The sequence below is a fragment of the Rhinoraja longicauda genome, chromosome 3 (genome assembly GCF_053455715.1).
Source record: "Rhinoraja longicauda isolate Sanriku21f chromosome 3, sRhiLon1.1, whole genome shotgun sequence".
Lineage (NCBI taxonomy): Eukaryota > Metazoa > Chordata > Chondrichthyes > Rajiformes > Arhynchobatidae > Rhinoraja > Rhinoraja longicauda.
The window spans coordinates 3083676-3099479 of NC_135955.1; the positions used below are offsets into that span (position 1 = coordinate 3083676).

Genomic DNA, 15804 nt, shown 5'->3' on the forward strand with positions numbered 1-15804 from the left:
CCAAGACCGCAAGGAATTGCAGCAAATCGTGGACGCAGCCCAGACCATCACACAAACCAACCTCCCTTCCATTGACTCCATCTACACCTCACGCTGCCTCGGCAAGGCCAGCAGCACAATCAAGGGCCAGTCTCACCCCGGCCACTCCCTCTTCTCCCCTCTCCCATCGGGCAAGAGGTACAGAAGTGTGAAAACGCACACCTCCAGATTCAGGGGCAGTTTCTTCCCGGCTGTTATCAGGCAACTGAACCATCCCATCACCAACTAGAGAGCGGTCCTGACCTCCCATCTACCTCCTTGGTGACCCTTGGACTATCTTTGATCAGACTTTACTGGCTTTATCTTGCACTAAACATTAATCCCTTATCACGATAGACACACAATGCTGGAGTAACTCAGCGGGACAGGCAGCATCTCTGGGGAGAAGGAATGGGTGGCGTTTCGGGTCGAGACCCTTCAGACTGGTTGAAGAAGGGTCTCGGCCGGAATAATTACCCATTCCTTTTCTCCAGAGTTACTCCAGCATTTAATGTCTATCTTCTGTTTAAACCAGCATCTGGAGTTCCTTCCTACACAGTCCCTTACCATGTATCTGTACACTGTAAGTGGCTCGATTGTAATCACGCATTGTCTTTCCGCTGACTGGATAGCACACTGTACCTCGGTACATGTGACAATAAACTAAACTGAACTCCTGCATTAGTGCAGCACACTGGGGCAGCGGTAGAGTTGCTGCCTTACAGCGCCAGAGACCCAGGTTCAATCCCAACCACAGGTGCTATCTGTACGGAGTTTGTACGTTCTTCCCATGACTGCGTGGATTTTCTCCGGGTGCTCCGGTTTCGTCACACATGGAGGGGTTGGGCGTAGAAGGGCCTGTTTCCATGCTGTGCAACTCTGACTAATCATTTCAATCAGCCAACACTTAGACATTTGGACAGGTACATGGATAGGACAGGTTAAGCGGGATATTGGCCAAATGCAGACTCGTGTAGGAAAAAAACTGCAGACGCTGGTTTAACGTGAAGGTAAACACAAAATGCTGGAGTAATAACTCAGCGGGTCAGGCAGCATCTCGGGAGAGAAGGAATGGGTGACGTTTCGGGTCGAGACCCATCTTCAGAGTGATGTCAGGGGAGGGGGCGGGACGGAGGGGGCGGGACAGAGATAGAATGTAGTCAGAGACTGGTGGGAGAACTGGGAAGGGGGAGGGGATGGAGAGAAAGAGAAAGCAGGGGATATCTGAAATTAGAGAAGTCAATATTCATACCGCTGGGGTGTAAACTTCCCAAGCAAAATATGAGGTGCTGTTCCTCCAATTTGCGCTGGGCCTCACTCTGACAATGGAGGAGACCCAGGACAGAAAGGTCAGTGTGGGAGTGGGAGGGGGGAGTTGAAGTGCTGAGCCACCGGGAGATCAAGATGGACTGAGCGGAGGTGTTCAGCAAAACGATCGCCGAGCCTGCGCTTGGTCTCGCCAATGTCTACCTGTAGATGGAGCATCTTGTGCAGTGTAGAAGAGGCATCTTGGCCCAGCATGGGTGGGTTGGGATGAAGGGCCTGTGTCCACTTTATATAACTCTGACTAAGCATCTCAATCAATCAATCGTCACTTAGACATGGACAAGGAAGATTGAGAGGAATGCGGGCAGGTGGGACTAGTGCAGATGGAGCGTCTTTTACTTTAGTTTAGTTTAGAGATACACCGCGGAAACAGGCCCTTCGGCCCACCGAGTCCGTGCCGACCAGCGATCCCCGCACATTAACACTGTCCTAAACCCACTAGGGACAATTTACATTTACACCAAGCCAATTAACCTAAAACCTGCACGTCTTTGGAGTGTGGGAGGAAACCGAAGATCCCGGAGAAAACCCACGCAGGTCACGGGGAGAACGTACAAACTCCGTACAGGCAGTGCCCGTAGTCGGGATGGAACCCGGGTCTCCGGCGCTGTGAGGCAGCAACTCCACCGCTGCGCCACCGTGTTGAGCAGTGTAGAAGGGGCATCTTGGCCAGCATGGGTGGGTCGGGCTGAAGGGCCTTGTTTCAGTGCTGTCTGACTTAGTTTGTGCTCTTGTTCCGCAGGCTTACCCGGACCCACTGCGCCCACCTGGGGACAACCACTTGGCCAGGCCGGCCCTCTGCCCCCCAGGCCCATCCTCGGTGGGGGCGCCCCCTTCGTGCCGCCGGGAGTGTTTGGCGGGCACGCGGGCGCGGTGTGGAGCCAGCCCCCCTCGTTCGGGCCCGCCCCGCCACCCACTGGCTGGGGCCAGCTGTCCCTGCCGCCCGCCGTGTGGACCCAGCCCAGCCCCTTCGGCCCCAACCCCTTCGGGCCCTCGCTGCCGCTGATGCCGCCCACGGGAACCTCCCCCCCTCCCCCGCCCCCGCCGCGGCCGGCCCCCTCGGCCAGTCCCCAGAACGGGGCCTTCACCGCCCTGGACCCGCTGGGGGACAGGGAGAAGAAGAGCGTGAAGGAGATGTTCAAGGACTTCCAGATAGCCAAGCCGCCGGCCATCCCGGCACGCCGGGGCGAGCAGCCCGCCCTGCCCGGCACCACCGGGGCCTTCGCACAATACTTCGGCGCCAAAGTGGGGGTGGCCCAGGACATCGCCGACCACGACGACTTTGACATCAACCAAATCCCTTCAGCTGCAACCAACGGTAACGGTCTGGGCTCCCTGACGCAGTTCGAACAAGGTCAATAGACAATAGACAATAGACAATAGATGCAGGAGGAGGCCATTCGGCCCTTCGAGCCAGCACCGCCATTCACTGTGATCATGGCCGATCATCCACAATCAGTACCCCGTTCCTGCCTTCTCCCCATACCCCCTGACTCCGCTATCCTTAAGAGCTCTATCTAGCTCTCTCTTGAATGCATTCAGGGAATTGGCCTCCACTGCCTTCTGAGGCAGAGAATTCCACAGATTCACAACTCTCTGACTGAAAACGTTTTTCCTCATCTCAGTTCTAAATGGCCCACCCCTTATTCTTAAACTGTGGCCCCTTGTTCTGGACTCCCCCAACATTGGGAACATGTTTCCTGCCTTTAACGTGTCCAACCCCTTAATAATCTTATACGTTTCGATAAGATCTCCTCTCATCCTTCTAAACTCCAGTGTATACAAGCCTAGTCGCTCCAGTCTTTCAACGTATGATAGTCCCGCCATTCCGGGAATTAACCTAGTGAACCTACGCTGCACGCCCTCAATAGCATGATCATAACTCACAGGAGCAGAATCAGGCCCATCGACTCTATTCCACCATTCAATCATGGCTGATCTATCTCCCTCTCACCCCCATTCTCCTGCCTTCGCCCCATAATCCCCCTTACCGTCCAGAACCAGGGGCCACAGTGTAAGAACAAAGGGGAGACCATTTGAAACTGAGGAAGGACATGCTTGCTATTGAGGCAGGGCAGCATAGGTTCACCAGGTTAATCCCCGGGATGGCGGGACTGTCGTATGAGGAAAGAATGAGTCAACTAGGCTTGTATTCACTGGAATTTAGAAGGATGAGAGGGGATCTTATAGAAACATATAAAATTATAAAAGGACTGGACAAGCTGGATGCAGGAAACATGCTCCCAATGTTGGGGGAGTCCAGAACCAGGGGCCACACAGTCTAAGAATAAAGGGGAGGCCATTTAAAACTGAGGTGAGAAGAAACTTTTTCACCCAGAGAGTTGTGAATTTGTGGAATTCTCTGCCACAGAAAGCAGTGGAGGGCAATTCAGTGGATGAATTTAAAAGTGAGTTAGATAGAGCTCTATGGGCTGGTGGAATCAAGGGATATGGGGAGAAGGCAGGCACGGGTTACTGATTGTGGATGACCAGCCATGATCACAATGAATGGTGGCGCTGGCTCGAAGGGCCAAATGGCCTCCTCCTGCACCTATTTTCTATGTTTCTATGTAATCAAGAATCTATCTCAGCTTTAAAAATATCCATTGACTGGGCCTCCACAGCCATCTGTGGCAATGAATCCCACCGATTCACCACACTCTGACTGAGAAGAAGAAATTACTTCTCATCGCCTTCCTAAAGGGACGTCCTTTAATTCTGATGTTATGGCCTCTGTTCCAAGACTCTCCCACTAGTGGAAACATCCTCCCCACATCCACTCTATCCAAGCCTTTCACGATTCAGTTAGAACAAGTTGGAGCAGAGTTGGGCCATTCGACCCATCTAGTGAACTCGGCCGTTCAATCATGGCTGATCTTTCTCTCCCTCTCGACCCAATACTCCTGCCTTCTCCCCATAACCTCTGACATCTGTACTAATCAAAAACCTGTTTTAGTTTGGACATACAGCGCGGAAACAGGCCCTTCGGCCCACCGAGTCTGACCCGACCAGCGATCCCCGCACATTAACACTATCCTACACCTTGACATCAGGTTTACCCTACACCTTAAATACATTTGTTGTATTCTCATGTTCAGCTCCATTTGGTGGCTCGATTGGGTAGTTTAGTTCAGAGATACAGTGCGGAAACAGGCCCTTCGGCCCACTGAGACCGTACCAACCAGCTGATCCCTGCACACTAACACTACCCTGCACACCAGGGACAATTTACATCTATACCAAGCCAATTAACCTGCACGCCTGCACGTCCTTGGAGTGTGAGAGGAAACCAGAGCACCCGGAGAAAACCCACAAGGTCACGGGGAGAACGTGCAAACTCCACACAGACAGCACCCGCGGTCGGGATCGAACCCGGGTCTCTGACGCTGTGAGGCTGCAACTCTACTGCCGCGCCACCGTGCCGCCCGCCCTGAAGAGTTGTTTCATTCTGCTTTTGCTACCGGCGGCTTCTGCCAATTGTCCCCAGTGTGTGTGTAGGATAGTGTTAATGTGCGGGGATCGCTGGTCGGCACGGGCTCGGTGGGCCGAAGGGCCTGTTTCCGCGCTGTATCTCTAAACTAAACTACCCAATCGAGCCACCAGAGGGAGCTGGACATGAAAATACAGCAGAACAAATCTGAACATCACCTGCAGAATATTACAGACATCAGGAACTGCAGATGCTAGAATTTTGAGCAAAGTACAAAGTGCTGGAGGAACTCAGTGGGTCAGGCAGCCTCTGTGGAGGGAATGGACAGGCAAAGTTTCGAATCGGGATCCTCCAGTCCATTTCTCCCCACAGACGCTGCCTGACCCACTGAGTTCCTCCAGCACTTTGTACTTTGCTCAAAATTCCAGCATCTGCAGTTCCTTGTGTCTGTAATATTCTGCATATTGTGTCATGGTTCTAGATCCCGCACTGTTTGACCTAACGCTCCCTCCCCACCGCTCTGAGATGTAGCAGTTCATCGCCATCCTCTGAAGGGCAACTCGGTTTCAGTTCAGTTGATTGTCACGTGTACCGAGGTACAGTGGAAAGCTTTTGTAGCGTGCTAACCAGTCAGCGGAAAGACAACATGATTACAATCGAGCCATTCACAGTGCGCAGATACGTGATAAGGGAATAGCGTTTCGTGCAAGGTAAAGCCAGCAAGGTCCGATCAAAGATAGTCCGAGGGTCACCAATGAGGTAGATAGTAGTTCAGGACCGCTCTCTAGTTGGTGGTAGGATGGTTCAGTTGCCTGATAGCAGCCGGGAAGAAACCGTCCCTGAATCTGGAGGTGTGCGTTCACATACTTCTGTACCTCTTGCCCGATGAGAGAGGGGAGAATTAGGGACAGGATCATAGAGCTGTACGGCATGGGAACAGGCCCTTCGGCCCACTTTGTCTATGCCGACCAAGTTGGCATTCTGGGCCCGTTCCATTTGCCCCATTACCCTCTAAACCCTTCCTACCCGAAATTGTCCAAATGTATCCTGGGTGGCAGCGTTGTGCAGCGGGTAGAGCTGCTTCCTTGCAGCGCCAGAGACCCAGGTTCAATTCTGACCTCGGGTGCTGTCTGTGTGGAGTTTGCACGTTCTCCCCGTGGCCATATTGCTTTCCCCCCATGTGGGTTTGTAGGTTAATTGGACTCCAAATTGTCCCCTGGTGTGTAGGGAGTGGATAAGAACGTGGGGTAGCATCGAACACTTCGGCCAATAAATGGCCCACACAGACCAACATACCACATCTACCTGCATTTGGCCCATATCCCTCTGAACATATCCTGTCCATGTACCTGTCTAAATGTCCCTTGAACATTGTGATAGTCCCAGCCTCAACTACCTCCTCTGGCAGCTTGTTCCATACACCCACCACCCTCTGTGTGGAAAAAGTTACCCCTCAGGTTCCCCCTTCACCTTAAACCTATGTTGTTGATTTCCCCTACTCTGGGCAAGAGACTCTGTGCATCTACCTAATCTATTGGTCTCATGATCATGTACACCTCTATAAAATCACCTCTCCACCCTCCTGCGCTCCAACGAATAGAGTCCTAGCCCGCTAAACTTATCACTGCAGCTCAACCTAGTAAATCTCCGGCATTTATTCACAAAGTGCTGGAGTAACTCAGCAGGTCAGGCAGCATCTCGGGAGAGAAAGAATGGGTGACGTTTCGGGTCGAGACCCTTGGTCTGCCTGAGATGCTGCCTGACCTGCTGAGTTACTCCAGCATTTTGTGAATAAATACCTTCGATTTGTACCAGCATCTGCAGTTATCTTCTTATACTAGTAAATCTCCTTATCCTTTCCGGTTGTCAACCTTTCCTACACCATAACATGGCCCCCAAGCTGAATGCCCAGCGTCTTGTGTAACTGCAACATGGCCTCCCAACCTCTATACGTCTCTTTAGTGACTTCCGTTTTCCGGGCCCCCGTTCCCTCCTCTTTACTATGGATGTTCAGTCACTCTGCACCTCCATCCCCCCACCGGGAAGGCCTTACAGCACATTGGTCTTCCTCAACTGCAGAACCAACCAACAGCCCTCGACCAACACTCTCCTCCGCCTAGCAGATCTGGTCCTTACTCTTTGCCAACCTCTCCTTCGACTCCTCCCACTTCCTCCAAATCCAAGGCATGGCCTGTGGGCACCCGCATGGGCCCCAGCCATGCCTGCCTCTTTGTAGGGCACGTCGGACAATCCCTGTTCCAGGCATACACTGGCTCCATCCCCGAACTCTACCTCCGCTGCATTGATGACTGCATCGGTGCTACCTCCTGCACCCATGCAGAACTCATGGACTTCATCAACTTCACCACCAATTTCCAACACCTCCCTCCCCTCCCTCGATCTAACAGTCTCCATCACGGGAGACAGACTGTCGACTGGCATCTATTGCAAGTCTCCTGACTTCCACAACTATCCCGACCACACTCCTTCCCACCCTGCTTCCTGCAAAGACTCTGTCCCCTACTCCTAATTCCTCCGTCTATGCCGCATCTGCGCCCAAGATGAGGTGTTCCATACCAGGACATCCGAGATGTCCTCATTCTTAAGGGAACGGGGGTTCCCCTCTCCCATCATAGACGAGGCCCTCACTCGTGTCTCATCGATATCCCGCAGCTCCGCCCTTGCTCCCTCCCCCCCCCCCCTAGTCACAACAGGGACAGAGTCCCCCTAGTCCTCACCTTCCACCCCATCAGCCTTCGCACACAACACATGATCCTCGGACATTTTCACCACCTCCAACGGGATCCCACTACTGGCCACATCTTCCCATCTCCACCCCTTTTCCCCTTTCTGCAGGGACCGTTCCCTCCGCCTCTCCCTGGTCCACTCGTCCCTTCCCACCCAAATCCACCCCCTCCCCAGGTACCTTCCCCTGCAGCCGCAGGAGATGCAACACCTGTCCCTTTACCTCCCCCCCTCGATTCCGTCCAGGTACCCCGACAGTCTCTCCAGGTGAGGCAGAGGTTCACCTGCACCTCCTCCAACCTCATCTGCTGTGTCCGCTGTTCCAGGTGTCGACTCCCGTATATCGGCGAGACCAAGCGCAGGCTCGGCGATCGTCCCGCTGAACACCTCCGCTCAGTCCGTCTTTCAACCTACCTGATCTCCCGGTTGCTAAACACTTTAACTACCCCTCCCACTCCCAGTCTGACCTTTCTGTCCTGGGCCTCCTCCACTGTCAGAGTGAGGCCCGGCACAAATTGGAGGAACAGCGCCTCATATTTCGCTTGGGTAGCGGTAGCACACCCCAGCGGTATGAACATTGACTTCTCCAACTTCAAGTAACCCTTGCTCTCCCTCTCTCTCCGTTCCTCCCCCACCCTGGTCATCCTGCTAGTGTCACTGTTCGTACCCGTTCATATCACCTCTTCCACAGCTAGCAATGGACCATTGTCGGCTCCACCAGGTTCATCGATGCTGGCTCTGATATGTTCTGTACCTTTTCCTATCTCTGTGTCTCCCTCTCCCCCGACACTCAGTCTGAAGAAGGGTCTCGTCACCCATTCCTTCTCGCCAGAGATGCTGCCTGACCCGCTGAGTTACTCCAGCTTTTTGTGTCTACCTTCAATACTCCATGTGGTTAAATCTATGGGGGGGGGGGGTGGGGGGTGAATTTGAGGGGTCGGAAGAGGGGGGGAGACAATGGTGGTGATGTTGGGTGGAGGCACCAGCAGAGGGCAAGCGTGAGCAGTCCGTCATAGAGACCTGAGGGTATATAACCTGTCTAGAAGCTGCCCGAGAGATGGTGTGGGCTTGAAACACGGAGACATAGAAAAAAACAGAAAATAGGTGCAGGAGGAGGTCATTCGGCCCTTCGAGCCAGCACCGCCATTCGTTGTGATCATGGCTGATCGTCCACAATCAGTAACCCGTGCCTGCCTTCTCCCCATATCCCTTGATTCCACTAGCCCCTAGAGCTCTATCTCACCTGTGGAAGTGTTTGAGCAGAAATAACAAATGCTTGGTCTATGTGTACGAAGGAACTGCAGATGCTGGTTTACACCGAAGATAGACACAAAATGTGGAAGACCTGTGGAATTCTTTGCCGCAGAAGGCTGTGGAGGCCAAGTCAGTGGATATATTTCAGGCAGAAAAGATAGATTAGACAATAGACAATTGGTGCAGGAGGAGGCCATTCGGCCCTTCGAGCCAGCACCGCCATTCAATGTGATCATGGCTGATCATTCTCAATCAGTACCCCGTTCCTGCCTTCTCCCCATTACCCCCCTGACTCCGCTATCCTTAAGAGCTCTATCTAGCTCTCTCTTGAATGCATTCTTGATGGGTGGGGCTGTCAGGGGTTACGGGGAGAAGGCAGGAGAATGGGGTTGAGAGGGAGAGATAGATCAGCCATGCTGGAGTAGACTTGATGGGCCGAATGGCCTCATTCTGCTCCTCTCACTTGTGAACTCGGGTGCTGCCTGTGTGGAGTTTGCTTGTTCTCCCTGTTTCCTCCAGATGCTCCGGTTTCCTCCCACGTCCCAAAGACGTGCGGGTTTATCGGACAATTGGTGTTCGTAAATCAGATACAGACTAAGTTATTGTCATGTTCACCAAGTTCCTTGTTGGTGTGAATTGCCCCCAGTGTGTGGGCGAGGGGTAGGAACTGGGAGGAGTTTAGTTTAGAGATACAGCGCGGAAACAGGCCCTTCAGCCCACCTAGTCCGTGCCGACCAGCGATCCCCGCACAGTAACACTACCCGACACACACTAGGGACAATTTCACATTTATACCAAGCCAATTAACCTACAAATTCGTACGTCTTTGGAGTGTGGGGGGGAGCCGAACATCTCGGAGAAACCCCACGCAGGTCACGGGGAGAACGTGCAAATGAGTGCCCATAATCAGGATCGAACCCGGTTCTCTGGCGCTGTAAGGCAGCAACTCTACCGCTGCCGCCCACATTGATGGGAACGTGGGAGGATAGAAAATGGGATGAGTGTAAGCGTGCGGGTGATGGTCAGGGCAGAGCGGGTGGGCCGAAGGGCCTGTTTCTCTAGGACCTTGGGTGTGTGAATGCATGCGTGCATGCGCACACTTGCAAACACACGTATGCAACGCGGTTTGGTTCGATCCTGACGTCTGATCTCGTTGCTTCTGCAGAAGTGCCAGCAACCTCTGCTAGCCAGAGTGCTCCCGTGCAGAATCCCTTGGACTTGAGTGGAGACCCGTTTGCTGCCCCTCCCACAGTGAGTACCAGCCTTCAATGATCCAACGCTGAGCTTGGGCACCTGTCTGGGGTGGTGGGGACGAGGTTAATATTGGTACCTGGCCCTCAGTCGCTTCAGGTGCCTTGAAGGTTCGGGTTTATTATTGTCACGTGCGCTGAGGTACAGCGGAAAGCTTTGTTTTGCATGCTGTCCCTTCAGATCAGAAAACGCCACACATAAATACAACCACATCAAACTCAAGTACAATAGGTACAGCAAAGGGGAAGATACAGAGTGCAGAATATAGTTCTCAGCATTGTAGCGCACCAGTTCCAGAGACATTGGTCCAGGGAGCTGGTTTGAACGGAGGTGACACCTTACCCAGCAGTGAGCAATTCTGAAGCGTCGTGACCCAAAGACGCCATCTTGCCATTCCCTCCGCAGATGCTGCCTGACCTGCTGAGTTCCTCCAGAAGCATTGTTTCACTCAGCGACAGAGTGCTGCCCTTCTCCAGACCCAAGGCAGAATCCCATTCTTGTGTTCACTGGAACGTAGAAGGATGAGAGGGGATCTTATAGAAGCATATGAAATTCTTAAAGGATTGGACAGGCTAGGAAAAAATGTTCTTGATGTTGGGGGAGTCCAGAACTAGGGGTCACAGTTTAAGAATAAGGAGTAGGCCATTTAGGACTGAGATGAGGAAATACTTTTTCACCCAGAGAGTTGCGAATCTGTGGAATTCTCTGCCACAGAAGGCAGCGGAGGCCAATTCACTGGATGTTTCCAAGAGAGAGTTACATTTGGGGTCCTATTGTCTGTTGTCTATTACGGAGATGAGGAAAAACTTTTTCAGTCAGAGAGTTGTAAATCTGTGGAATTCTCTGCCTCAGAAGGCAGTGGAGGCCAATTCTCTGAATGCATTCAAGAGAGAGCTAGATAGAGCTCTTAAGGATAGCGGAGTCAAGGGGTATGGGGAGAAGGCAGGAACGGGGTACTGATTGAGAATGATCAGCCATGATCACATTGAATGGCGGTGCTGGCTAGAAGGGCTGAATGGCCTCCTCCTGCACCTATTGTCTATTGTCTATTGTCTAAAGGAAGCAAGGGATATTGGGAAATAGCAGGAATGGGTTCTGATTTTGGATGATCAGCCATGACCATATTGAATGGCGGTGCTGGCTCGAAGGGCTGAATGGCCTCCTCCTGCACCTATTTTCCTATGTTTCTATGTTTCCTTCCATGCCCAATTCCAGCATCTGCAGTTGCTTGTGCTTGCATTGTGCAACTCCAAGCCCAGATGTCCAGAAGCCCACTGCACTTGGCAGAGCTACTGTTCATTAGTGTACGAGGGAACTGCAGATGCTGGTTTGCACTGAGGCTGGACACAGGGTGCTGGTGTGGCTCAGCGGGACAGGCAGCATCTTCGAGATTCATACCCAGCGGTACGGATATTAATTTAACGTAGCCCTTGCTTTCCCTCTCTCTCCATCCCCTCCCCATTCCCAGTTCTCCCACCAGTCTCACTGTCTCCGACGACATTTAATTCCGTTTGCTTTGGTGTTACCTGTCACATCTGTGTCTCAGATGTGTAATAATGAAGCAGACACAATTCTCCCTACAATGACCTATGTATAAGTAGGACCTGCAGATGCTGGTTTAGACCGAAGATAGACACAGAAAGATGGAGTAACTCAGCGGGACGGGCAGCATCTCTGGAGAGAAGGAATGGGTGACGTCTCGGGTCGAGACCCTTCTTCAGACTGGTTACGGATGAGGAAAACGAGAGATATAGACGGGGATGTGGAGAGATAATGATCGTGCTGATCCTGTCTGTCCATTTTCCCAGCCCCCCCCCCCCACCATCCCCCCCCCCACCATCCCCCCCCCCACCATCCCCCCCCCCTCCCCATCCCCCCCCCCACCATCCCCCCCACCACCATCCCCCCACCCCCACTGAACCTTCACATGGTACACAAATAATGCCAGTAAACTCTTCAATGTTTGTTGAAACTGTGGCAAATTTTGCATATCTTTTATTAATTTGTCTGCATCTTCTTCGTCGCCATCTCTATATATTTCGTTTTCCTCTCCCCTGACTCTCAGTCTGAAGAAGGGTCTCGACCCGAAACGTCACCCATTCCTTCTCTCCAGAGATGCTGCCTGTCCACACCGCTGAGTTACTCCAGCTTTCTGTGCCCATCTTCCAACAATGATCTATTCTACATTTTCCTTCAACTTCATTCCATTTCTCCTGTTTTCGCACCTTACACTCCTTTAACTATGCACTTCCTTATCTATGTACCGTCCACTCCCCTGACTCTCAGTCTGAAGAAGGGTCTCGACCCGAAACGTCACCCATTCCTTCCCTCCAGAGATGCTGCCTGTCCACACCGCTGAGTTGCTCCGGCATTCTGTGTCTATCTTCGTATTGTTGTCATGTATCCCGGAACAGAACGATGACACTTTCTTGCAGCAGAACAACACACATGTAAGCATAGTACTCTGTAAAACCCATAATAAACAACAAAAAAACATTCTATATCTATCAGACAAATAAACAATAAGGCATTCGACAAGGTTCCGCATGGCAGGCTGCTCTGGAAGGTTAGATCGCATGGGATCCAGGGAGAGATGGCTGAAGGGATAGCAAATTGGCTCCATGGAAGGAAGCAGAGGGTGATGGTGGAAGGTTGCTTCTCGGACTGGAGGCCTGTGACTAGTGGCGTGCCTCAGGGTTCGGTGCTGGGCCCGTTACTGTTTGTCATCTGCATCAACGATTTGGATGAGAACGTACAGGGCAAGATTAGCAAGTTTGCTGATGATACAAAAGTTTTGCAGATAGTGAAGATGGTTGTGAACAATTGCAGCAGGACCTGGGTCGATTGGCCAGGCGGGGGGAGGAATGGTTGATGGAATTTAATACAGGGAAGTGTGAGGTGTTGCATTTTGGGACGTCGAACAAGGGCAGGACCTACACAGTGAATGGTAGGCCTCTGGGGAGTGTTGTAGAGCAGAGAGATCTAGGAGTGCAGGTGCATGGTTCCTTGAAGGTTGATTTGCCTGTAGATTAGGTGGTCAAAAAAGCTTTTGGCACATTGGCCTTCATCAGTCAGAGTATTGAGTGTAGAAGTTGGGAGGTCATGTTGCAGTTGTATAAGACTTTGGTGAGCCCACATTTAGACTATTGTGTTCAGTTCTGGGCACCACGTTATAGGAAAGATATTTTTAAGCTTGAAAGGGGTCCAGAAAAGATTTACGAGGATGTTGCCAGGACTAGAGGGTGTGAGCTACAGGGAGAGGTTGAGCAGGCTGGGTCTCTATTCCATGGAGCACAGGAGGATGAGGGGAGATCTTATAGAGGTGTACAAAATCATGAGAGAAATAGATCGGGTAGATGCACAGAGTCTCTTTCCCAGAGTAGGGGAATCGAGGACCATAACATAACATAATAACATAACAGAACTTTATTGTCATTCGGTATAAATACCGAACGAAATTTCAGCAGTCACAAGACACAGCAAAAAATAAAAGAACACAGGACACACGACCCCAACACCAACATCCATCACAGTGACTCCAAACACCCCCTCACTGTGATGGAAGGCAACAAAACTTCCACTCTCTTCCCCCCCGCGCCCATGGACAGGCAGCTCAACCCCTACCGAGGCAACCGACACGCACAGTCCCCGCAAGGGGATGGAAGGCCTCGCGGCCGAGCCGCACCGGGCACTGAAACGTCCCGCGGCCGAGCCGCGCCGGCGATGTTAAGTCCAGCGGCCGAGCCGCACCGGGCACTGAAACGTCCCGCGGCCAAGCCGCGCCGGCGATGTTAAGTCCAGCGGCCGAGCCGCACCGGGCACTGAAACGTCCCGCGGCCGAGCCGCGCCGGCGATGTTAAGTCCCGCAGCCGAGCCGCACCGGGCACTGAAACGTCCCGCGGCCAAGCCGCGCCGGCGATGTTAGGTCCCGCAGCCGAGCCGCGCCGGCGATGTTAAGTCCAGCGGCCGAGCTGGAAGGCCCCGCAGGCGATGGAAGGCCCCGCGGCCGAGCTGCGCCCCGGGGAAGAGACCCAATAAAAGAAAGGTTTCCCCCACCCCACCCCACCCCCCCACCCCACCCCGCCCCCCCCCCCAACCCACCCCACCCCCACCCCACACATACACAGCCAAAAACAGAAACAAAAACAGAAACGAAAACCATCCCAACACCGACCAGAGGACATAGGTTCAAGGTGAAGGGGAAAAGATTTAATAGGAATCCGAGGGGTAACTTTTTTCACACAAAGGGTGGTGGGTGTATGGAACAAGCTGCCAGAGGAGATAGTTGAGGCCGGGACTATCCGATTGTTTAAGAAACAGTTAGAGAGGTACATGGATAGGACAGGTTTGGAGGGATATGGACCAAGTGCGGGCAAGTGGGGCTAGGGCAGCTGGGACATTGTTGGCCGATGTGGGCGAGTTGGGCAGAAGGGCCTGTTTCCGCACTGTATCACTCTGTGACTCTATGCCTTCAATACTACAAAGCCAAAAATAATGCCCCCAAGTCTATGTATTTTGGAGCCTATTTGGAGGTTGTAGTGTTTAATAATAGCTTGTGTTGGAAGGAACTGCAGATGCTGGTTTAAATCGAAGATAGACACAAAATGCTGGAGTAACTCAGAGGGTCTGGAGGAAATGAAAGGGTGACGTTTTGGGTTGAGACTGACTTCGGGTCTGAAGAAGGGTCTCAACCCAAAACGTCGGCCATTTCTTTTCTCCAGAGATACTGTCTATCCCACTGATTTACTCCAGCTTTTTGTGTCTATCTTATGTTTAATGTCCTGATAGCTGTAGGGAAGAATCTGCTGCTGAACCTGGACGTTAGCTTTCAAGCTCCTGTGCCTTCTTCCCGATGGTAACAGCGATATGAGAGCGTGGCCAGGGTGGGCGGGGGTCTCTGATGATGTTGGCTGCCTTTTTGAGGCAGCGCCTCCTGTAGGTCCCTTCGATGGTGGGGAGGTCAGTACCGGTGATGGACTAGTACGAGAGAGAGGGAGATCACATCTTGTGAGCAGCGCAGTGTCTGTCTTTGAGTCGGTAAAGCTAAGCCATTGATGTTTAAAACCTAAGGTAGACACAAAATGCTGGAGTAACTCAGCGGGTCAGGCAGCATCTCTGGAGAACATGGATAGGTGACGTTTCACAGAGTGCTGGAGTAACTCAGCGGGTCAGGCAGCATCTGTGGAGAACATGGATAGGTGACGTTTCACAGAGTGCTGGAGTAACTCAGCGGGTCAGGCAGCATCTCGGGAGAACAGGAATGGGTGATGTTTTGGGTCGAGACCCTTCTTCAGACCCGAAACGTCACCCATTCCTTCTCACCAGAGACGCTGCCTGACCCGTTGAGTTACTCCAGCAATTTGTGTCTCCCTTCGATTAAAACCACCAATAGACAATAGGTGCAGGAGTAGGCCATTCTGCCCTTCGAGCCAGCACCGCCATTCAATGTGATGATGGCTGATCATTCACAATCTTTCAATCCTCTCAATGTTTACAACCTGTCTAAAGTAACTTTATATTTTGTTTAGGCAGCTCCAATCCCACAGCAATCTTCTGATCCATTTGGAGATCACTTTGGAAACCCATTTGTTTAACTCCCGGTAAGTTTACGATCTTCTGCAACTTCAGTCACGGGGCATTTTTAAAGTGGAGGTTGAGAGGTTGTTGATTAGTCAGGGTGTCAGGGTTTATGGGGAGAAGGCAGGAGGATAGGGCACACGGTGGCACAGCGGCAGAGTTGCTGCCTTACAGACCCGGGTTCCATCCTGGCTACCGGTGTT

At 52.3% G+C, this 15804-nt stretch overlaps 1 protein-coding gene across 2 annotated transcripts in view; it reads left to right on the forward strand.

The window, feature by feature from the left end:
* Window positions 1-15804, forward strand: part of LOC144592297 (disabled homolog 2-like) — a 53264-nt gene extending 37460 nt beyond the window's left edge. Inside the window, exons 10-12 of one of the 2 annotated variants that reach the window (XM_078396821.1) lie at window positions 2087-2662; window positions 9939-10024; window positions 15553-15804. In XM_078396821.1, coding sequence (XP_078252947.1) covers window positions 2087-2662; window positions 9939-10024; window positions 15553-15618 — 728 coding nt within the window. In that variant the 3' untranslated portion in view covers window positions 15619-15804. The remainder of the gene's footprint in view (window positions 1-2086; window positions 2663-9938; window positions 10025-15552) is intronic. The other variant, XM_078396820.1, reaches the window with a different exon arrangement.